This window comes from Hetaerina americana, unplaced genomic scaffold (genome assembly GCF_022747635.1).
Source record: "Hetaerina americana unplaced genomic scaffold, ioHetAmer1.1.p SCAF_10, whole genome shotgun sequence".
Lineage (NCBI taxonomy): Eukaryota > Metazoa > Arthropoda > Insecta > Odonata > Calopterygidae > Hetaerina > Hetaerina americana.
This window is the reverse complement of record NW_027286070.1, coordinates 63,288,056-63,312,926: the sequence shown is the minus strand read 5'-3', so window position 1 is coordinate 63,312,926 and position 24,871 is coordinate 63,288,056. Positions and strand designations below refer to the sequence as shown.

Here is a 24,871-nt window from a genome sequence, read left to right as displayed (position 1 = left end):
TAAAATAAATTTTAGCATGAAAGTAAATGTTGGAAAATGAAAACCCAAGACCATTAACTTGATCTAGTTTACGGTCTTGGCTTTTTCGTTTTCAAACTTTTCAAGACTGTTGGTATGTTCATATTAAGTTTACATTCAAGTAAACCCTTGAAAACTTGTATGCATGAATTAACAAAATATTTGCTGTATATAGATGTATAATGTAATCATTAAGGTCTCTAAATGCATAATTATCTAATTATCTGCATTTAATTTTCAACATATGTAAGCAGTATTTCTGTGTTATTTTATATTGCTATTTTATTAGTAAATGTGGAAGGGTTCAAGCTGAATTAATGTATGTTTTCTTTAATAGTGCAAATTAATTTTACCGAGTCAATAGCTTTTTTCAAGAGTTTTTTGGCTGGCAAATCAACTTTCATTTAATGAAAACATCTAATGCAAGTCTTAGTGTTTAATTAGATGAAAAATTATGGAAGAGCCTTCTTGTTTATACCTTAAAGCATCTGAATATTTTATTACTCAATTCTTGTTTATCAATACAATTTACTTTGTACATCCACTCTAAAGTTCTTTTTCCTTTTTTTTTGACCAAACTTTTCCTCATGTCTTAGAATTTTTGAGTTTAGTAGGGATTACTTTTGTATACTTATACTTTTTATGAAAATGCTTTACCATGTGAGTGATATGTGCAATGGGGTTCCTATTCATAAATTTCAATGCGATTTCAACATTTTAATTATATTTTTTGTAATTTTTAGTGCACAACATCATTAAATTTGAAATGTAAAGATGAAGAATGTTGGTTCTTATATTTATGTATAGGATTTATATTTTTTAAATTCCAAAAATCTAATTTTTTTCAGGTTACTGAGGCTTTGAACTGGTGTGTTCGAATGGCATCTGAAGTAGAAACAAACATTGTTGCTGTTGAAAGGATAAAAGAATATGGTGAAACAAACCCAGTATGATATTCCTATTTAATTCTCTAATTAGTTGACTTTTTTTCATAACATGGAGAAGCTCTTGAAAGTTTTTCTTAATCATAATTTGCATTTTTCTATAACTTGTATTGATGGCAAATAATTTTGAGTAACTTAACATGAAATGTTATTTTAAAGCAAATACAAAACCACACTCTTCAAGCGTTTGATTGATGAGGTAGTAAGCTTACTTTACCAGGTAATAAGCTTACTGGCGAGGAAAACTAACATGCTCATGGTAGGGGAGTCAGTTCATTTCTCCATCGGGATTCCTTTTGGCTGAGTGCTGTGCGTGCTCTCCATTTGAGTAGGCGTGTCACAAACTGACCAGACATAGCTGTCTGGCCTATTTTTACATATACATGTACAAAATTTTCCTTTGATTGATTTAGTAACGGCATTAGTATGTGCTAATGGATCATTACATTGTTTCACACTTGAACATAACTTCTCCACGGGCTATCGAGGGCAGGATTTTCATTGCCCAGAAATACTGGTGATACATTCCTAAAAGCACTTCAGAAGTTATGAACAAATTGAGTAGTCACAGGCATGATGTGGTGGAAATCGACCATAAGAAAGAACTTTGTTCACTGTTTTATGTTTCAAACTTAACATTTTGCAATATTGGTTTGTTGGCAAACCTTTCCCTTCTTCCCCCTATCTCCTTTCCTGCCACATTCACCCCCTCCTCCCAAGGTGCAAAAATGTGTATAAGATGGCAGTTGACTTCATTTTGGTACCCGAAGATGATGTAATACATCAAAACCCAGTCGCACAATAAATCTTATCTAGTAGAAAATTGCTACTATCTGATCTTTATACTTCAGAAGTTATTGTGAAAATTCTCACTTTCATCCACCCCTATACCTTACCACAGATTGCCAATGCCACTAAGAGCACCCTTAGGACACTGCCTTTCAAAACTAAGGAATTTAAATATATTCATTTGATGCTATATGCTTATTTTGGAATATTTTTTAAGTTCTGCCATTTTTCTCTCTTTGCAGGAAGCTCCCTGGGAGTTAAAATCTCTTCTGCCAAGGGATTGGCCATCAGAAGGAAAGGTGGAATTCAAAAGTTTCCAAGTCCGCTACCGAGATGGGCTTGATTTGGTTCTAAAGGGGATAGATTTCACTGTATCTGGAGGTGAAAAGGTGTGATAATTTTATTTTTACTGAAATCTATGTTCAAATCAGGAACAGATGAAAGTCTTCCTTATAGTAAAACTCTGAGATGTAGAAAGATGTGATGGTGTTGGCTTGATTCACAAGAATTGACTTGAGGTTGAAATAAATGGTTACATGAAATAGGTTCCACCATGACTGAATTAGGACAGTCGAATTTTTTGACTGTCCATCCATGCTCATTGTACCTGTTTTCAATTTGCCTATTTCCATGTGCCAAGTATGTTGCTTCTCATATCAATGTTTCCTGCTGATACTGGTAGGAGTTGGTCAGTTATTAGCTAAATAAGAATTTTAATTGATGGAAAAATTGTCCAACTTGATTGCCGTATTTCCTGGCCCATAAGGCGCACCCTGATTTTTCAGGTCAGAATTTACAAAAAATACTGGATCTGACAGGAAATATCAAAATGTTTGATTTTAACCCTTAATACAAAGAAAATTGGATTTTTACATTGAAAAATGAGCAGCTACACGTATATCAACGTTTATTCATTTTTGAATCTGGGAAATTCGTCATCAATGGGCCAAAATGCCTTTCAGTTTTCAAGTTTAAATGCAATACTTTATGGCAATCCTCTCACTTAAGATGAGTTTATTATCATTTTAACTTTTTGTATGATGCTTAGTTTATGTTATTATTTTGATATTATCAAATTTGTATTAAGAGCAACCATTTTCTATGCCCCTATAGAACTCTCATACTAATTAAGGTTGAATGCCAGTAGAGTCCAAGTTTCTCGGGAGAGATAGAGTGTATGTATGCATTAGCTGAGGGGCGACATCTCTGTTGGCCCAACATGTATTAAGTTTTATGGCCGCTGTACATTTAAGGTGTAATTAAATGTGTCTCATTACGATTTATTTGGGAATTTTTCTAGGAAGGACTTTCAATGAAATCATCAAACCCTGTTGCTTTCTACTGACTCAAAACAGTGATATTATCAACGTTTGTAATAATTGCAACCATTTTTTGTCTGATGTGGGAAAAAGTTTTTTTTCCGGTGAATCAGCTTTTGTTTGTAGGTCAAATTTATACCCATGTACCCCTGGCCTATAAAATTGGGGCTGATTTTAGGACACATTTTGAAGTAAAATAATCTTGAACAGAATTCGCCCTGATTTAGACTTCTTCCCCAGTCTAAACACCCGTTTAAAGCTGGCCCACAGTAATCTTACTGATGCTCTATACCTACTTCATTCATTCCCCAAAATTAGGGAAATGGAAGACAATATGTTATCAGAAAACAAGACCTTCAGCTATGATAGACAGTGGTGTGTCATTGATGGTGAGCTGGCTTTTCGGGGGTTTCAGCAATCCGAGTCCCCAATTCTCCTTACCCTGGCCCTCTCTTCTTCCACAAAGCAAAGAAATAAGGGTCTCCCTTACTCGTAAACAGATGGTGCAGCCATCCTCTTAAGTCTTCATGCATTTAGTATCCTCTGATGTAATGAAAATTTGTTTAATATTTTTCAAATAATTTTTATAACTAAATTAGCAATTGGCTTGCATTGAGATGCTCTCTCTGTGATAATGACTTCATTAAGTTATTCATAATAGTACAAGCTTCCTCTTTCCCAGTAAATGTGGTAAAAGTAATACATTTCTATAGGTACCATTTAAGGGGATGAAGATGATATTAACAATTACCAACCAGTGTCCTTATTGACTAATTTTTTGAGTCCTGAATGAGAGACTGGTTTATGAATTATATCATTAAAAATAAAATTTTAAGTGTGGAACAATTTAGATTCCAAGAGGGAAAATGAACCAATGATAGTCTTGCAAGTTTTTTTAAAAAAAGATAATGACTACTTGGGACTCATAGGAATACTCTGTTGGTGTATTCAATGATTTTTCCCTTGCATTTGGTACTGTGGACAATGTAATTTTTCTAAGTAATTGTGCATGTTAAGGGATAAGGGAATTGCCCATTTATGGCTACAATCATATTTAAAGGGCAGGAAACAGATGGTGGATGTTTCTGGCGTTGGGGTCAACAATATTATGATAAAACACTTGTCACCCATAGAAACAATAAGCGTTGGGGTACCACAAGGTACCATTCCTGCGCTACTATATATCAATGATTAGCCTAGATATGTTGGAGTAACAACATAGTTCTGTATGCAGATGATACAACTCTGGCAATGAGACACAAGTCCCCTGACTTGTTGCAAGCTAAACTTGATAGCTGATTATCGCTCTTGGAAAAATGGTATAAGGTTAACAAGCTGTCTGTAAATGTACTAAAAACAAATTATATTCAATTTAAAAAAGAAGGAAAGTGCCTCAGTTAAACCTCTGTTTACAAGGCCAACCTGTAGAATGGGTATGCAGTACCAAGTTTTTAGGTTTGTCTATTGATGAGTCCTTAAACTGGGGGATCCATACCAATGGCCACTTCCATGTTCCACTTCAGCAAAAAGTGGATTTATCCGACAAAATCTTACGAACATTGTAGATTTAAATATGTTAAAAGTGGTTTACTATGGCAACTTTCAGTCGCATATGAGCTATGGAATTATTTTATGGGGAGCAACACCTGGCTTCTGTAGAGTTTTTATAGTGCAAAAAAGATGTATTTGATATAACCTATAGCAAAAATACCCTTATGGAAAACTTGCAAACCTCGTTTTGAAGAATTGAAAATTCTAACTTTACCTTGTCTGCATATTTATTACTTATGTACGTATGTTCAGGATAATATGAAACAACCAATCACCAATGCTCAAGTACATGGGCATAATACTGGACAAAGTGTTGATGTGCATTTATTCTGCCACTCTTCTGCTACAATATAATTAGAATCCCTTTCATGTGGCAATCAGAATTTGCAACTATCTGCCACCATTCATAAATCTGCTCCCTCTAGGGTTACATTTAAGAAGCATCTCAAGCATTTTCTGATAGATAAATGCTATTATAGTGTACACTGAAATATCTGATTGTTAGTTCTCTGGTTTGTCCTATATTTTACTTTGTAAAGTCCTGGGACAATAAATATTACTGTTATCAACATACTCAAATGTCATTTGAAGCAATACGAGTATAATAAATACTTGTATATGCAGCCACTTGATTGATCCATTTTATTATGGAGCAAAGCTTGAGACTCAGTGTAATGCACTTGTAAATCATTAAATGATGCAAGTAAATTCCTTAAGTGTGACGAGAAAACTTTTCTAGTGGATTGAATGTTATTAGCAATTAACATTGAGGAAGGATTGGGAGAAGTAATGGGTGTGCATGGAAGGAGAGAAAGATTTTTGATGCACCCAAGGTTAGTGGATGATGATCCACTCATTGAATGGTTAGAAGTCAGTTAATCAGTGCCCAAATTTACTTCAATGTTGGTTTCTAGTTACTTTTAATTATGTAATACAAGTACAATTTTACTATTCTATCTAGGTTGGAATTGTAGGAAGGACTGGTGCTGGGAAGTCTTCCCTTACGCTGTCTTTGTTTCGCATAATCGAGGCAGCTGGTGGAGCAATACTGATCGATGGCATTGATATTGCAAAGTTGGGATTGCATACCTTGAGGGGACGCCTTACTATTATACCTCAGGCAAGTTCATTTCTCTCTTATTAGGCCTAGTTTCTCCGGTAATACTCGGTATGGACACGAGGCACAATGATAAGAGTAACATGCCGAAATCGCCTCCCCTTGCAGATTTTCGGTAGTCTCATTTAAGTCATGTACAGTACATTTTTTTTGTTTATTTGACTATTAAAATCTTTGTGAGAGAGAGGGGAGCCTTTGTTATCATTAGGATTTCACTGCCCTCTTTAGATTTAAATCAGCTGACATCCATGCTAATTGGGTGGCAATCATTAACATTTTTGCGGGTGTGATTCTTTGTATGATAAAGTATTTTAATGGCTAATATCCAGGTTTCTTAATTTTTTTATCAATTTGATCATTTTCTTTGAATAAAAATGACTCTGTGTCCTACCAGAATGAAAGAGAAATTTGGAACAAATGCATGCAAATTTTGTTATGAAGTTTTGTGTCCCCAGTTTTTCTCGTAGTATGGGAATGTTCCCATGTCGCATTTAACGCTCATTTGCTGTTTTGATGTGTATGAACTATTATTATGTTTGCTCTTTTTGTATGTAGCATTCTTCTGGCTGGTTTCACAAGCCAAAATTAGAATTTTTGAAGTCCTTTGGCACTTAACAGTGGTCAGATATTATAATTTCTGTCATATAAAATCTTTTTAGAATAATGTAGTTTTGTCTTTTATTAATTGTTGAAGCAATTATTGTCTTTTAAAAAATAAAAAAGGCACTAATGAAACCAATGGTAAATGCTGATTATTTCAGTGCCAAAATATTTATTTGGAATTACGTGGAAATGCTGAAAGAATAATACTGCCTAATCACTTATGAAACATTGATTTGAACACATTTTAAAAATGGGGTAGGCTAAGAAAAAGTATGATTGTGAAAACTACTTAAGAAATATGGAATAGTTTTAAATGGTTAGCTGTTGAGACAAAGATTGCACAATGCTGATGGATAATTAACTCATTTGCTCCAGATCTCCTGGGGTTACTTTTGCTGAATGGTTAAAAAAATGATTGACCAGATGAACATAATTTTTAAATAAGTTGTTAAAGTTCCTCTTCATCAGAATAATTTTTGCATGGGGAGCTGAACCCTTGATTTTCACATATCTGAGAAATATTGAGAACAAAAATTTACCGTTGTAAATGTATAGTAGGACCTCTAAATTTACAGAATATCTTATATTTCTAATGAGGAAGCATAGGGAACTTAACTTTCTATGTAATTTTTAAATGTGTTCCTCCCAAGACGTGTTTCTATGCAGGATAATTCCCAGGAATTGGGCACTGGAATTTTGGGGAATGCTTACACCTACATCTACTGAGATTGCAGTGGAAACTTTGTTTTTATTAGTGAAATAAATCAGACTGAACTTGTTTAAATTGGACTTAGGAAGTTAAGAAGACACCATTCATTGAAAATCTGAGCTACTTCAGCTGCTCATTCTGTCACTGAGGAGGCTGACACAATAATAATAATATTAATTAATGGTGGCTACAAAAGTTTATGCTGTGAGACCCCATTGCAATAATGATGGGTAATCTGATTGATGTGTCTGAAGGTAATGAAGAGGAAGTGTACATTGGTGCCAAGATACACATAAGAGATTCTGGACTTAGGACTGGAGTTTGATTCTGACAGTTGCCATTAGTGCATTTCATGAAACCATGGAATTATTGCAAATGAAATGGCTATCAATTGGATTGTTTTAAATGAAATGTCTCTCCCCCTCTGATGAAGCAGCCAGCGCACTTGCTGAGTAAATTAGGTGAAGATATCCCCCATTTTAGATATTAAATATTTTTCTAACCCCTTAAATATGAATTTCCATGTATTTTATATTTTTTCAGCATATTGAAATGTGTATGCACTAGTTCTGAAAAACATTCTGACCATTTCTAAGTTGGAGTATTTGAGAAACATTATTTCACAATAATATAAACTGTTAAGAAAACTTTGAATTTGTTAAAACTCATTTATAACTGCTTCTACATGTATAACCTTATTTGGTGTCAAAACTTGAATGTAAGTCATAATCCATGGGAATTAGTGGCTGAGTGAAAACAAAAAAATGATTTGATACACCAATTTTTGGTAAAATAGGAAAAGATCTAAAATACAGATAAATCTGGATGTATAATTTGACAAAATCATTTTTGGAAATATTGATTTAGGTGAACTATCCTTTTAGAAATTTTGAATGAAATCAGAGGGGTGAAGGGAAATTGATCCAAAATTTGTTGAATGGAGGTAATATTAGATTTGCTCGAGATGTGTGGTACTCTAGCAGAGGAGAGCGTTTAATCAGGGAGGTTTTTATTTTGGTATGTGCTTGATGAAAAAGAATGGAATTGGGGACAATGTGGACTTCTTTTTTTGTTATTATCCAATTTGTGTAAAACTGCAACAGAACTTAATGAGCTTTTATAATTTCCATACTTTTAGAATTGAATAATTGCATGTGGTTGGAAAATTAGTTAAAAGTGGTATGGCTGGGAGTGCACAATGGATGCAATACAACTTTCCTAATCTTCAACAGCAGGGCCTCACCATTGAGAAGTGAGAGTGGTGTGATCTATTTTTCTGAGAAAGGCAGTCTTCCTCTGAACTTTTTCTCTTACCTTTATCATTTGCCAAACATTTAAAAATTCTTTTAAAATAATGCCTCGCTGATCCTATTACCGAGTTCCTTTAGATGGTAAGCTGGCTATAAGAATGTATCATCCTGACTTCTAACTGCCATGAATGATCAAAATTTAAATTCTACCCTACAAATACTCTTCTGTGAGTTCAGCTGAGTAAATTAAGATGATTTTATATCTTCATGTATACTTGACAGACATCAATGTGCAAAGGTAGATATCAATTTTGTAGTCATAATTAATTATTAGAATGATTCCTGAGTTGATTGTGTCAGCATCTTTATAGTTTATTAAGGATCGCTCTTGGTCCACATCTGTGGCCACCCGGGTCACAGTTTATTATCTCTAGTGTTGGAATTGGTTCATTAGTCTTTATCAATACAGCAATTTATCAATTTTCAGTGGTTTTAATTTATTGTTTAAGGGAGCACACAATGTCTTTCTCTGATGTGGGAAAAAAGACTTATTTAAAGGCTAAGTTTCTAGAAGTACAATAATGATATTTTATTACTCCAAATGACTTGCAATTGAAGTTTAAGCTAGGGATATGTAAATAATTTTTCTAAGTGGGTCATAATGGATGTGATAGTTTCAATTTTCAACTGTTGTGTGTTATTCATACTGTGTTTTCATTATTATACTGTGCTGTGAATAATTCATATTTATATCTTATGTCTCAATTTTTACTTTAGGACCCTGTGTTATTCTCTGGAACTCTCCGAATGAATTTGGATCCTTTTGAGAAGCATTCAGATAGTGATATATGGATTGCATTGGAGCATGCACATTTGAGCAACTTTGTGAGGGCTCTTCCAGCTGGGCTTCAGCACGAGGTAGCCGAGGGAGGGGAAAACCTCAGGTAAACATAAAACCATGGTGATACTGCTGGGAAAATCATTATACCTGAGTAATATTAGACTCTTTGGATTAAAAGGGACCTAGTTCATGTGTTTGAAACAAGTTGAGATAGGCAGAATGTTAAAATCTGTAAATCTTAAAAAAAGCACTTGTTGGATGAAGAATCTGGGAGGAGTGATTTTATTCAGTGAATAGTAATGGTTAGTAATTGCAGCAAAAGATAGCTATTAAAGAATTGGTCTGGTTATAGCATTACTTAAGTGGCCATCGTGCAACTGGACTTAGCAGAGATTGTTATGATGTTTACCACGCTCAATGATTTATGATATGTTATAGAGGAATACTAATGGAAGTATTGAGGTGTATATCATCAAAATTATAATATTATCTCAATATCTTGTTATATTTTTACCTACTAATAGTTTAATTAATTTAGTTAAAGTTAAGTAGTTTTTTTTGAAAAGGGTAAGCAAGATCTCATTGTAGATTGTAAAATAGAGAGTGAGTAATTTTTGAATCCATTGATGAATGCATCTGTTGTTGCTTTTTAGTAGTTAGTAAATAAACCTAGTTGGTAAAGTTGGCAACATTAAATAGATGGTCAGTGAAGATCTGTACTTGCAACTGCTAACTTGCTTGGTTCACTGCAATTTTTCTATCTGAATAATTTACATTTGAGTATCGAAGTAGTTGGTTTTTTATTTTCCTTTTTTTTATTGTATTCCAGGTTAATGGAAGCTGATGTTTGATGACAATGCCTGTTATTATTTAACCAGTTTCTACTTTCTTTTGATTTTAGTGTAGGACAAAGACAGTTGATATGTCTTGCCAGAGCTCTTCTTAGAAAAACAAAAGTTCTAATCCTTGATGAAGCTACAGCCGCTATTGATCTTGAAACTGATGAACTTATACAGGTATGTTTCTATTAGAAAATATTGAAACTTATCCATTGACAGCATATGCCTGGGCTAGCTTAAAAGTTGATTCAAATTGAAAAACATTAAAACAGAGGCTTAGCAATCGCTTTCCTGTCAAAGGGGAAACCAAAAAGGAATAAGAAATGATAATGTAATCTCTTTTCTGTTTACAAACAATATTGCTTACACAAGAAGTTTTAACCATTAAACAGCATAATAGATAAAACCATTTTGGGGTATTCAGTTTACATATTTAATTGGCTCAGTTATGTGTTTGGTTTTGCATTTGTTAATTGCTTATTTCCTTTCACTTCTTATTTCTAAAAGAGAGAATTTGTAAAAAAGTGCCATTCTTCCATTTGTTATTAAAAGGAAATTCTTTCATTAAATATTATACTCCCTTCAGTAGCTGGAATGATGGTGTATTACTGTGCTGTAATACACACAAGTCAGAAAAACCATGGGGAAAATTTAAGATAGAAAGAAGCACTCTGGTTTTATGGTGTCCCTTCAATGAAAGGGAATTCATCCCTTCAATTCTAGTGTGTTCAATGCCTTGAAAGTCTTCCATGCTTGCATAATGCCTTGTTTACATAATGCTAATTCTGGGTCAAATATGACAATCAATGACATTCAATGTTAGAGTAATTGGGTACCTGGTTAGCAGTTGATGAAGTTTCCTCTCTTAAGTCTGTTCAGTATGAGTGACCTTCTCTGAACAGGAGCATAAGTTATTGGTGCCAATATAGTAAAATTTTATCGATTAGTATTTAGTACAAGATCTTCCCCTGTATTTTATCATTAATTAATGTTAGACCGCTTATAAATATTTTTTTTCATTGGCATGGATTTTCCGTTGGTGCCCAGATGACAATAAGGGAGGAATTCAAAGAGTGTACCATTTTAACTATTGCTCACAGATTACATACAATAATGGATAGTGACAGGTGTGTATGCTTTGACTTCTAATATTAGTGTTATATATATATATATATATATATATATATATATATATATATATATATATATATATATATATATATATATATTTATTTATTTATTTATATATTTATTTATGTTATGGTATTACAGTTTTGATGGCCATTGTCTACATTTGTGTCCTAGAATATTTTAGATTATTGTGTCCAAAAATGCTTTATTTAGTTGATAAGTATTAGGTGAAAAAAGAGAATACTTTAATAGTTTTGCGGATAATGCATGTTATGTATTTTTCCAGGGTCATTGTGTTGGATAAAGGCAGAATTGTGGAGTTTGACTCTCCAACTGTGCTCTTGAACAGAAAGAAATCTGTTTTCTATCAGATGTCGAAAGATGCAGGAGTTGTTTCAACTTGAAATATAATTGATGCCACAATATTGTCTGGCAGTCATCTGAAAAAAGCATATTGATCTCCTCTCTAGTTTCTTTCATACATATGGTCTATCACGTACTTATTTGTTGCCTTATATTTTACTTGTTGCTATGATTGCACTTTTCAGTCGCAAATTAATGTGTTGGTGCTATTATCACAAAAAATAGTGATTTTTTTCATTTTAAAGATATTGAGCCAAAAATATTATTATGTATATATGAATGATATAGTATTATCAAAATGTGTATTCATGAGGATAATGCCATTTTGAATCTCAGAATTGGATAGTTAATTGCAGTATGTATCGTACATTATCTCTGTGATAAGCACAATATTACTTAAGTTTGGCTGTGTATGGATATCAATAATGCAGTTTCCTGTGATATACATTATTCTTATTTTAGATTTACTTAATTTCTGGAATGGTTCTTCCTGAAAATGCTAAATTGTATATATTAGTACATATTTTAATACTATCTTTGAAGTATTGATTATAATTATTTACAGGTTTATCATACTTTTTATTTAAATGTAAATTATTAATTTTATTAGGTTTTTGTTCTTGTAATATTCTTTGATTGAAATGTTTTCACTCAAGTACATATTACAATTTTTTAATAATGTTGGAAATATTATGTGCTCTGCTGTACAGAGGTAATTATGTTGTAATGCACATGTCTCTAGGGGACTATAGCAAATTTAGACTGTTGTATACCATTGGTGCCTCAGCTATGGCTCATCTTTAAATATCATATAATTTATTGATTAATGCCATAAGAATCACTGAAATTTTAAAGCTAATTTGAGGGCTTTTATTGTTTGATGTACACCATACTACTACAAATTCTTTCACTTGGAACTATTTCATTCATATTTTAAGTGTTAATGCCATTATTTGTTACAAATATTCCAGTTTACACTTGTTATTCTAAATAAAAATATATTCCATCCTACCTTGATGTTACCCCACTAAAATGATGGAATTGTTAATTAAAATTAAAAACTTCTAGGTTGTCGACAGGAAGAGGGCAGTTGGTTGGCTTTCCTTTGCTTTCTCTCTTGATATCCTGTGCTCTCATAAATTTGAGAAAGTATTAATTATATTAATATATGCTTCTTAAGCAATAATATGTGCTGGAAGAAATTCATCCTTGGTAAAGATGTTGAGGGAAAGTGACTTAATGTTTATGTATTCAATCACAATCATTCAATTCAATCGATGCAATTATTGTCTTTCCCTACTCTTTAGATTTCAATCTGCTCACACTCGTGTACAAATCACTGCAAGGACTTGATCCAAACCACTAAAAGAAAGAGTCATCTTTTTCTTACACTACATTAAAATATGTCTTTAAGATGGTGGTGTGAAACTTTTTCAAGGAATGCTTTTTAGAGTTTGGGAGAGGTGTTTGCCTTGAAGTATTCTAATCCTCTGAATGTGTGCCATGTGCCTAATACTCAAGTGGGTAGATGACACACCAAAACGAGGCATGTCATCAAGGGTGTATCACAATTGGAATCTCATTAAGGACATATTACATGAGTTTTTTCAGTGAATGAATTGAGCGTGTGGTTTCCCCTTTGCTGGCTTTGTTGTCTCAGAATCACTTTGAGAGGACTAAAAGTAATATACATCAGTATTTTTTGGGTGTTGGCGTAGTTTTTTAGGGGTTGAGTATTAGGCTGATGGTACATGGCTCCATGTTCAACTTCATGCCTCGGAACACCCTTCGCCAAACTCAGTTAATTTTATTTTATGGGCCAGATTTTTCTGGTAAACCACGGGCAGCCCAGGGAAAGTAACTAGTTCCCCCACCTTGGTTGTTTAACAAAGTTCACCCACCTCTTGCTGTTTAATGAAAGGAGCATTATCCTCGTGCATAAAATGAATATTTAGGGGAACTATTTTTTTTTTAATAATGAGGGATCTGTCAAACCAGGAAATGTGGAATTATGAAATGGAAAAACTGTTAATCAAGTTAGTCGTAATAATTTTTATAAGTACAAGTGAGAGGTAAAATTAATATAGACCCTGAGAAATGTGGTCTTCCAAGGAGCTTACTACTGCTAAGTGCTTTTTAAAATTTTTTGCAATGATTATAATGATTCTTCTCATGCAATTATTAAACTAGAAAAAAATTAAATCCCTGTAAAAAGTGAAGAAGAAATTGATAGATTAAATATGTAGTTAAGAATTGCTCAAACTAAAATTATTACGAGTTCATGAAAGTACTGTGTCTGATTTGCACTCAACATGCCGATTATAACCTCAATAAAATATGAGAAATAGATTTGTAAACTGAAAAACTTAAATAACCTTTTTCTATCCACAATTCGTGGCCACAATATCATAGTTAAATGGCACATTGAAATGTGTGCTGAGACTTGTACCTATTTTTGTGTTTCACCAAAAACTTATTAGCTTATTGCTGTGGGCGCACATCTGAAGTTTAATGTTAAGATTATGCGGACATTGTTCTGATATCATGATTTATCATCCCCATTTGCATGTATTTTCTTGTTAGCTTGGAATTCTCTTCGATATATTTATCAAATCGACTTTTTATTTCAAAATGTAGAAAAATTAAGTGAAAGTAATATGTAAAGATGTTATAAAATGTATCATTTATAATGATACCGCAATGCTTTAGTGGAATAATTATAGAACTACCTAGGTGGCTATATTTCTTTTTTAGTTGGGATGCCTGCTGCTGGACTTAAATTGGATTTTTTTACCACCTGATGTTTGACTGTTGAAATTCATTAAATGAATCGGTGACAGTGAGATATAATGCAGCATTTTCTTTCTAAATCAACTTGCGATATAGGTGACACAGTTTTATTTGAAAATATTTTGGGGTTTGAGAATTTTTTGCTGTTTTGACTAGTCATCTTAAAGATTTGATGAACATTCATTCCTTGACAATTTTTTTTACCATCATGAGATAAATAGTCTGTAATATTTGAAAAAAAATGCCAATTCCTAATAACCTATATGAGGAACATTGAAGTAGAACAAACAAAGATCATTACTTTAAGTCCCAAATACTGATGGAGAGCCTACTATTAGAGAAGGTACCTGTCTACTTAAATTGAAGCATGGTTTAAGAGAAAGATATAAAAAAATGCAATAAGCAAGTTGAATTTCATTTGCTGTCTATTTAAAAATCCTGCTCAGTTAACCAAGATAAAAAGGAACTAGCTCAGAGCATACAATAAATTGGTAAGGCTAGAATATTTGTATCCATCTCAAATTTTTTCAAAATTACAGTATTATAATTTGTGCAATGAACAGCTTTGTCTATGATTTGATGAATGTATTTTTAGAAATGACTACCTGAATTTACTTCCCATTTGAATGTACCCCATCTCATCACTGTGTGCCATCTTATCTTATCTAAGAATTATTAGGGAGGTACCTAAATTGTAAATTATTATGGCCACTTTAAGTGCAAAGTAGGTTATTAAATTTTCTGTGATTTTTCCACCAGAACCCAAATTGGACTTCAAATAATGGTAAACTGTTACTTGACTGAAACTTGTATTGTGATGTAATTGATGTTCAACCATTGTCCTAATGTAGTTTAGGGCATAAAATGGAATCAGTAAAAAAGGAAAATGGATAGGCTGAATCACTAAGTTCCAATGCATATTTACCATTTTTAGTCCATGTTCTGCCTATACATATAATTTCTAAAATTTGTGTATCTAGCATTGTAAAGTGTTGTGGATAGCTTCTTTGAAATTCATTATGCTAGGTATTAACACTGGCATATTGCTTTCAGCTCCTCTTGTATGGTAGGACAGACAGGCTTAATTTTGAGGATTGTTTACGAAACTACAATGTGATTTAGATATGTATTTCAGAATTTAAATATCGGGTCATGAATTCTCATGCAAGTTCGGGTGGGGCTGACGAGCAATATCCTGTTACCATCTGTTTGGATCCATATGTTCGTAGGAACTTTGGCATTCAGCCACAACTTGTCCTTTCTCGAAGGAATAGTGGGTGCCTCGAATCAGTAGCTATTTCTTGAATTTTATAGCATTTGAAAATGAAAACCAATGGCCACTAACATGGAAATATTTCTCTGGTGAATCAATTGCTGTAAGCTCAATTGTAGTAACCTTTCAAAGGGACCCTGAAAAGTGGTATATTAGTGATGGCAGTAGCAAGCCACCTTTTTTTCTTTACAGTGATTATTATATCTGAGCTAAGTGCTCGATGAATCAGTGATTTTTAGAATATATTGGGAAAACTTGGCAGATATAATAATAATTCGGCTTAGACAATGTGTCACGCAAATGTAACTAATTTTTGTTGGCCATATTGAGATTTTTGAATTGAATGATTACTGTGCAGTACAATCGCATATTGATATAACGTCTGATATATGACATGAACCAAAATTCTCCTTATCCCATTAAGTATTATTAAAGTTTTGACCACTTCTGTACTGATAACTTTCATTTTAGCTGGATGTAAATTACTAAGATCATGAGAGTTCAGTCTTCCTTCTTCTGCTATGCCATTAATACAGGCCTCAAAAAAGCTGTCTTCATTTCTCAAGCCATGTTTTGCCACTGGCTGTTGTGACATGGGAATAATAGAACCGTTAAGTTACACAATAGTCATATTAAAAGGTGATAGATATCAACAATATGAAGTTGGATTATCATTGAATTTTTTGTCGCTGAAATAATATTCTGATGTAGGTGTAATTTGTTTCACGTCAAGTTTAATAAGTCTGTCTTTGAAGGGAGGCACCTTTCACCACCTTCCATCATCTTCGACGTCCACCTGGTGGAATGCTGATAATGAAATGCAATACCTTACTTCTCGGTGTATTGTTTATCTTGATTTTCTCCACAAGGCGCATGGTGGAATATGTGTGGCTTTCAGGGCAAGGCATAGGTAGCGTACACTCACTAGTTTTACCTTTCAAATCAGGGAACAGTCTGCTAAGGAATATGCGTACTTCATGGAAGGGAATTGCATTACACTGATCAAATATATTTAATGTAACCATGAACAAGGTGATCAACCCAAAGGTTGGTTTGGTAGGTGATGGTAGGAAGAGTACACTCAGTACTAAGCCCGATGGCATGTGAAATTCACACATCAGGGTAGGGGGGCCAGATCCTTTCCCTGTGCCGGTTATGGTTTCCCTGGAAGATATGGTACCCGAAAAATCACATGACTTGGGTGGAGCTGCAGGTGCCTAGAGAGACTTGCCTGGGAATCGAACCCGGGCCCTCGGGTCAGTAGTCTAACGCTCTACCCTTCGACTTCCGGGACCCACATATTATGTGTATGTACGAGGGCGGTTCAATAAGTACCTGTGTTTGACGACAAAGGGTGTTCCTGAGGGACGTTTATGCTATGATAATGTGCTGCCATCTATCAAACGACGGTGAAACAAATTTCAGACTGATTTAAAGGTTAATTCGGATTTGGCAGCCATTAGAGTAAGGCGTGTTTTGTGATTTTCGCTAAGATGGAAAAAGAGCAGTATCGTTCGGTAATTCGCTTTTTGTTTTTGGATGTGAAGAAATGCGAGGAGATAAAAGCAAAGTTAGGTGCTGTTTAGGGGGAAACTTCGCCATATATGACCACAGTTAGATATTGGTTCAACGAATTTAAACGTGGGCGAGCATGTTTTTGATGAGGAGCGACTAGGACGCCAGGCAGACGTGGTTACCGAGGAAATCATTCAAATAGTCCACGCCATGATTCTCGCTGATCGACAAACGAAAGTGCGCGAAGTATCAGAGGCCGTGGGTGTGTCGACCGGAACGGCAATTAATATTTTACATGATAAGTTGGCGATGAAAAAATTGTCGGCCCGATGGGTGCCGCGATTGCTCACGGTGGACAACAAGCTGATCCGGCTGCCAACTTCGAAGCAGTGTTTGCAGCAATTTAAGCGAGGTCCGAAGGTGTTTTTGCGTCGAGTTATCACTGTTGATGAAACCTGGATTCATCATTACGCACCAGAAACTAAGCAACAATCTAAACAATGGATTTCTCCCGGCGAATCTGCTCCAAAGAAGGCGAAGATGATTCGATCGGCCGGAAAGGTCATGGCGACGGTTTTTTGGGATGGAAATGGCGTCATCATCATGGTTTTTTTTAGAAAATCGAAGAACGATCACTGGGAAATACTGCAGTGAGTTATTGCACCGCTTTGACAAAAAATTGAAGGAGACACGGCCGCATTTGCCGAAAAAGAAGGCGCTGTTTCACCACGATAACGCATCACTATTCATCCGGAGTTGTCGCCGCCAAACTGCATGAACTACGTCATGAATTCCTGCTGCACCCCCCGTATTCACCCGATCTGTCTCCCTGCGACTTTTTCTTATTCCCTAACATGAAGAAATGACTCGGGGGAAAAAATTAAGCCCAAACGAGGAAGTTATCGCCGAGACAGAGGCGTATTTTGGAGAGTTCCACAAATCCTATTTTGGGAGAGGTTAAAAAAATGGCGGGGACGTTGAGAGAAGTTTATCTTTCTAAAAGGGGACTATGTTGAAAAATAGAAAAATGTTTTTGAAAAAATGGATTCGTCATTTCTAACACGGGTACTTTTATTGAACCACCCTTGTACTATTATGAAATAATGTAGCGCTGACTCCTATAGAGCTCGTTTTTTATTAATTTTCTTTATAAGTCTTTAGATAATTCTTCAATTTGACTAACTTTTATAGATATGATTACTGCCTGCTGTAGAGATTAAGTGCCGCATGTAAATGCTTGGGGTTGTGGCATTCACTAGGGCCTCGATGTACCCTCGGACTATTACATGCGTTTTGTCCGGAAGTGCTCCTACTATCGGTTTCCACGCCTCGTTCTATTGGTTTACCGCGGCAGAAATTGCTCCCGTTACTTTAGTGTGCTCCAACTAGCACCGCATTACATGGCATAATGGTAAATTTGATGTATTATGTTAATATGGTACTCAAGTGGGTAGCGTTCAATAGTGTCCCCAGGGGCCGATTTCATATATATATATATATATATATATATATATATATATATATATATATATATATATATATATATTATTAGGTAATCTACCGGTTAGGGTAGGTTTTTGGATGGACAAAATTACTAATTCAACAATTTGTGACCTCCAGCAAAACACAACATCCCACTCTACATCAGATCCCTCTTCATCTCTGACGTTTGCCTAACATTCTCCCCTCTATAACAGTCTTCAACATCCCACTGCCGGCCAATACCCCCTTCATCCACTTTTCCTGCCTCCAAAGGATTTCTCCCAACAAACCCCTCTCTTCGCCCACCATACCAAGTACTTCCTCATTTGTTTTCTTCTCTGTCCATGTCAACTTCTCCATTTTATCCACACCCACATTTCAAAAGCCTCCAGTCTACGTCTATCTTCCTGCTTCAATGACCACGTTTCCGCGCCGTACATAGCTACGCTCCATATCAAAGTTCTTAAGAGTCTTTTCTTAATGTCCTTACTCAAAGTCCATGTCATCAACTCCCTCCTCATTCTGAAAGCCTCTTTGCCTAGCGCAATTCTTCTCCTTACGTCCCTAATACTTTGACCGTGTTGTTCCAAAACACTTCCGAGATACGTAAACTGTTCTACCTGCTCTAGTTTTTGCCCTCATATTTTAATGTTAAGCTTAGCCTTTTTCTTTCAAGAAAACCGCATAACCTATGTTTTATTAATAATGGTTTTCATCCCATACCTGTCGCACTGAATTTCCAATTCACTCAGCAATGCTTGCAATCCCTTGGCTGACTGACAAACTAAAGCTTGGTCATCAGCAAACCTAACTGATTTTACGAATTCCCCGCCCATTTATTTCCTACCTCCAGTTCTTCCCATGCCTCTTTAGTCATTTCCTCTGCATACAGGTTGAACAGCAACGGTGATAATGGGCAACCCTGTCTTACACCTCTTCCTAGCAATGCCCATCCGGACTCCCCGTTTCCCACCCGCACCTGAGCAGTCTGAGACATGTACAAGTTGCGGATTAGCCTCCTTTCCCTCCAATCTATTCCTATTTTCTGCAATATACTCATTAGTTTTTCCCAATTTACTCTATCAAACGCTTTTTCGAAATCTACGAAACAGGCAAATACCTCCTGGTTGTATTCTATATTGCTCTTGATTAATAATCTCATTACTGCAATGGCATCATTCGTACCTCTCCCCTTCCTAAACCCAAACTGATCATCCCCTAAGTAATCATTTGCCCTACTCTCTATCCTTTTGTTTATGATCCTGAGAAGAACTTCAGCTGCATGGGATATCAAACTTATCGTCCTGTAGTCCTCACATGATGTAGCCTTTACCTTTTTCGGAATAGGAACTAAAACTGATCTCACAAAGTTTTCCGGCCAGATTCTGTCCTCATAAATACTACGGATCAGCCCATATAGGCTCTTCCTCCCACACTTTCCTAAGCATTTTAAAAGTTCCACGGGGATGTTATCCACCCCCACGGCCTTATTTTGTTTCATCTCCCTTAATGCCCTTTCTATCTCATTGTCTAGTATGCCTGGACCTAAGCTGTCTTCCTCTACGTCATGTTCCTTTTCAATGTCTAACTTTGTTGGTCTGAGTTCTTTACTATACAGTTCTTCTATATACTCCTTCCATCTCTCTTGGATCTTTCCTGCGTCAACTATTACCTTACCCGCCTTATCTCTAACTGTTAGCATAGATCTTCTTTTCTTACTTCCCGATAAAGATTTAACTTTGCTGTACAGCGCACCAATTTCACCCTTCCTCTGCAAACTTTCCATATCATGACACTGCCACTTCCCATGGTTTTTAGTCCTTTTCGCATTAACTGTTCAAATAGTGTCTTTTGACAACCCTTTCTTATAGGGAATAAATAGTTCCTCTCAATTGCATGCTCTTTCACTAACCTTGTGTGTTCTGTTGTCATAACTCATTCTTTCTGAATGACCTCATTTGTGTTCTGTTCATCTGTTTTAAGTCCCCCTTTCAATCCCTTGCCCCTCTCCACGGGGGATCTGCCCATTACCTGCAATATTGTCTTCCACTGTCTCCACAGGGGGGAGAGCATTTTGTGTAGCATATTCACGTGGTGGTGGAGTTTTGCATTTCATCTTGTTGTGTCCTGGCTTGCATGTTGATGGATGGCTTTAGTGCTGCATCCTGGGGTACAGTTGTTTGTTGATTTAAGGTATGTGTTTGCATTGGATGAAGGGTTTTTTGCATGAGTGTGTGCACTGCTGTGGGTGCAGTTTTTCATGTTGTTGTTTTTGCATGTGGTATAGTTCCTTTGTACGGGTAGTGACCTAACAACCCCCGCCACACGCCCTAGCGGCGGCTTGTGGGGTATTATGTAGATGTAGATTCCTCTCGATTAATGATCTCATTACTGCAATGGCATCACACATACCTCTACCCTTCTTAAACCCTAACTGATCATCCCCTAAGAAATCATTTGCCCTACTCTCTATCCTCTAAATCTTTTAGTAGTTCCACAGGAATGTTTTTTACCCCCGCAGCCTTATTTGATTTCATTTCCCTTAATGCCCTTTCTATCCCATCGTCAAGTATGTCTGGACATAATCTATCTTCATCTACATCATGTTCCTTTTCTATGTCTAACCTTTTTGGCCTGAGTTCTTTACCATGCAGTTCTTCTATATATTCCTTCCATCTCTCTTGGATCTTTCTTGTGTCAGCTATTATCTTACCCGCCTTATCTTAACTGTTAGCATAGATCTTCCTTTCTTACTTCCCGATAACGATTTAACTTTGCTGTACAGCGCACCGATTTCACCCTTCCTCTGCAGACTTTCCATATCCTCGCACTGCGTCTTCCACCATGCTTCTTTTGCTTTATTTGTTGCCCGCCTCAATTTATTGTTTAATTCTTTGTACTTCATTTTGCCTAACTCTGTATTTACATTCTTCCATTTTCGCCGCTCATCCATCTTTGTAATCATCTCATCCGTGATCCATGGTTTCCTAGTCCTTTTAGCGTTAACGGTTCCAATAGTGTCTTTTGCGGCTTTAGACAACCCTTTCTCGATACATTCCCATTTTTCTTCGATAGTACTTAGCTCTTTGCCTTCCTCCATGATTTCCTTCACCGCCTGTTTGTATTCCTTCCTTTTCAAACCATTTAATGCTTCTACATTCCATTTTCTAACTCGCCGCCCCTGCCTTATCTTTTTGAAACGGCTGCTACATTTCATAACAACTAAATTGTGGTCAGAGTCCGCATCCGCCCGGCAAGTGGAAAGATCCGGTGTTCGACTCCCGGTCAAGGAAATACTTTTACTCTTGTGATCCGCTCGATTACGCCTTCCCCACCTCTATTGTGTTCGTCCTTTATGTGTGTTCCTATCCCTTTTCCTTATATATGTTTCTAAATAAATGAGTATATATATATATATATATATATATATATATATATATATATATATACATATATATGAAATCAGGTAGACCTGGTAATGATGTAATGCATCGAAACCAGGTCGTTGAATTAAAAAAAATTATCAAGTGGGAAACTGCGCGATCAGTTATTTATTATGTTCGACTTACACCACATCACTCCTGAAGCTACTCAATTTGTTGAGTGATTATTAGGTCAATGAAAGAGAGAGAATGTTTCACAGGGAAATAATATTTGAATCCCTCATTACCCTCCGATCCCTTAACTTCATTGATGTATCATATTTAAGTACATACCGTAGGATTTGGAGTTAAGTTAGTTTTGTAGTTTAGATAGCCAAAAATACTTGATGCTCCTTATTATAGTAGTTTTTGTGAAATGTCTACATTCAGGGTACGGCAGCATAACTTCATTTTTTAATTAAATATATAGCTAATATATATTTACGTATACAACTATAAATGAAATGTAACTATAAATAAAAAGGAAGTTATGTTACCGAACTTTGTTTGTGCATAATAATTATTAGCTATTACTAATTGTTATTAAGGGCACCAATTTGTTTCACTTTTGAACATGATGCTTTGTTTGAGAGCGAAGTCGTGGAGATGAAACGCAACTCACTTCTCAGTGCAAGATTGGTCGGGAGTAGGAGCAGGCAAGGACATGACTGGAATCAGAAAATAGGGTCGCACTAATTGCAAAGGCATCCATGTGACGCTCATTAAACGACGAGGTCGTCTGGTCGAGCCGAATCGATTTCCTATTTCCAGAAAATTGGCTTACGGAACGAGGCCGGGTCTCGAAATGTATTTTGTGTCAGCAAAGCGTCTTCAAGACGGTGTGGCACAAGTCCGTTATTGAGAATTTCCAACAAATATAAAAAACCGCTCATGTTGTGATTCGATGTTTATAGGTCATGCCATTAGAAGAGGGAATATTCAGTTTCCTTATATGCATAATCGATGCCTTCGTAATTTTTGTTGAGTAGGATTTTTCCGTAAACATCGTTATAAATTTATTCGGACATGAAATAACTTAGGCCCGCATGTTAATGCTCTGAACTTTGAGGCTGTTATTTCTTTCCCCATAAAATTTTGGGGTGTAGGCTTTCCGATGATCTTCAGTTGATATAATTTAAGTTCTAACTTTCAGGTCCAAACGGACGGATTGCTCTAACCTTTGCTACAGATATTTACTGATTTATTCTTTAAATAAACTCAGTAAATAAAATACTTCTGTCAATACTCAAGGAGTTACGAGTATATTCGTAGTCAAATATGTGAAAAATGAACATTATGGAAAAGTTCTGGTTTTTTGTAACGTTGAGTACTTGTCAGGTATTATATTTATTACATCTCTTTATGAATAGGCAATATTTATTGTTGCACAATATTATTTAGCTCCAACTTGAGTGACTAGCGATGTGGTTTGGTGACCCCATGGAATAAAAAATTTCTGCCGTTGGAGGCATACTTTTCACTTCACTCTTTTGGGTAATTCACTTATTTCGCTAAATTGGCTGGTTTATTGTCCCTATTTAGTTTCCATTGCTGTATCATCAGTTGCAGTTTGTGTTACAGTCAAATCATGATGCCTTGTTTAACCTGCTTACTACTTTGATCCTGCTCTCAACTGGAATGGATATGAAAGACGAAAATAATCAAAACATAATAAGAATCCTTAAAACTTTCAAAAGCGGAGAGAATAAAAATTACTACACTCTATCAGTGTGTCCACGTTTAAACTTGCCACAGATGGCATTCCATCTAAAAATTACTGGTATAAAATAATATTTCAACTCCCTTATATCGACAAAGTGGAGCAGTATTTAATTATTTGGCATTGAAGAGAAATATGGACTGTGATACAATTGGTTCACTTCCGCCAATTTTCTCAACATACGTTTAAACAATGTGACGAAGAAAAATTTTATTGCGTCATTTCTTCAGACATTTTTTTCCAATACGTTTTCATGTATATCATATAGTGTATGAAATTTCATCATGGATAATTGTGAAGGATTAAGGATTAGAACAAATATTTCGTTTTAAAATTGATCAAAATTATTTAAATATATTTCAGATAATTTTAATTTATAAATTTTAAAACGAAACTTGAAAGAGCATAGAAAATTTCTTAGGAGACAATGGTGATATTTGCTTTGTAAGTAATACACCATAAATGAAAAAATGTCTCAAGTTTTTTGTTGAAATTCTTAAAACTCGCCTAAAAGCATATTCAAGTTATCGGTGAGAGTATGCGTTGCTCCATGTAAGCTCAATTTATTCCTTAGATGATGAGATGAGATGTTTATAGAATGTATAGTTTGCAAGAATATTAGCTTCTCTGTAGCTTAAAGCCTCAACTTCTAATTATTATTTCCAGTTCATCATCTCACTCGCAATTTCATAATATACGTCTTTCCACAAGTGATCTAGTTTTAGATGATTTAAAAATGATCATAATTGGATTTAGGATCTTAAAAATTCTCTCTTTCGTTCTCTTCAGTGCGTGCCAGCCTGTTCCACAGTCCAAAATGGCTTCTAGTTTCCACTTTTATCTGCTAATTTTTTATTGCTACACAAGAGACAACCTTAGTGGAGAATATATAAATAGTTTTACAATTTTTTAACCCTTTTAATTGCCGAAGAAACGTCTAGTAATCATACTGATCAGCTGGGGCCGCATCATCTTGATTCAGATTCATTGCCGTCATCTTACCGGTATTCAGAATCCGTATCGGATTCACTATCACTGTTACATGTTTCTGTTGGTCCACATGCCGATTTTTACCGCAAAATATTTCTAATAACAGCCAGATGTAAATTACTGGAACAGAACTATTTAACAGTCAGTGATAAGTTTCTTTATTTCGTAGTTATTTCGTAGTTATTTCGAGTCCGAGTCATTTCGT

General features: G+C 35.3%; 1 protein-coding gene across 1 annotated transcript in view; it reads left to right on the top strand.

Moving 5' to 3' along the window:
- LOC139700164 (multidrug resistance-associated protein 1-like) overlaps positions 1-13,746 on the top strand; it is a 63,240-nt gene extending 49,494 nt beyond the window's left edge. The window contains exons 27-33 of the mRNA XM_071598734.1: positions 867-965; positions 1,994-2,140; positions 5,583-5,741; positions 9,078-9,244; positions 10,043-10,157; positions 11,028-11,107; positions 11,398-13,746. Coding sequence (XP_071454835.1) covers positions 867-965; positions 1,994-2,140; positions 5,583-5,741; positions 9,078-9,244; positions 10,043-10,157; positions 11,028-11,107; positions 11,398-11,515 — 885 coding nt within the window. The 3' untranslated portion in view covers positions 11,516-13,746. The remainder of the gene's footprint in view (positions 1-866; positions 966-1,993; positions 2,141-5,582; positions 5,742-9,077; positions 9,245-10,042; positions 10,158-11,027; positions 11,108-11,397) is intronic.
- The last annotated feature ends 11,125 nt before the right edge of the window (positions 13,747-24,871 follow it).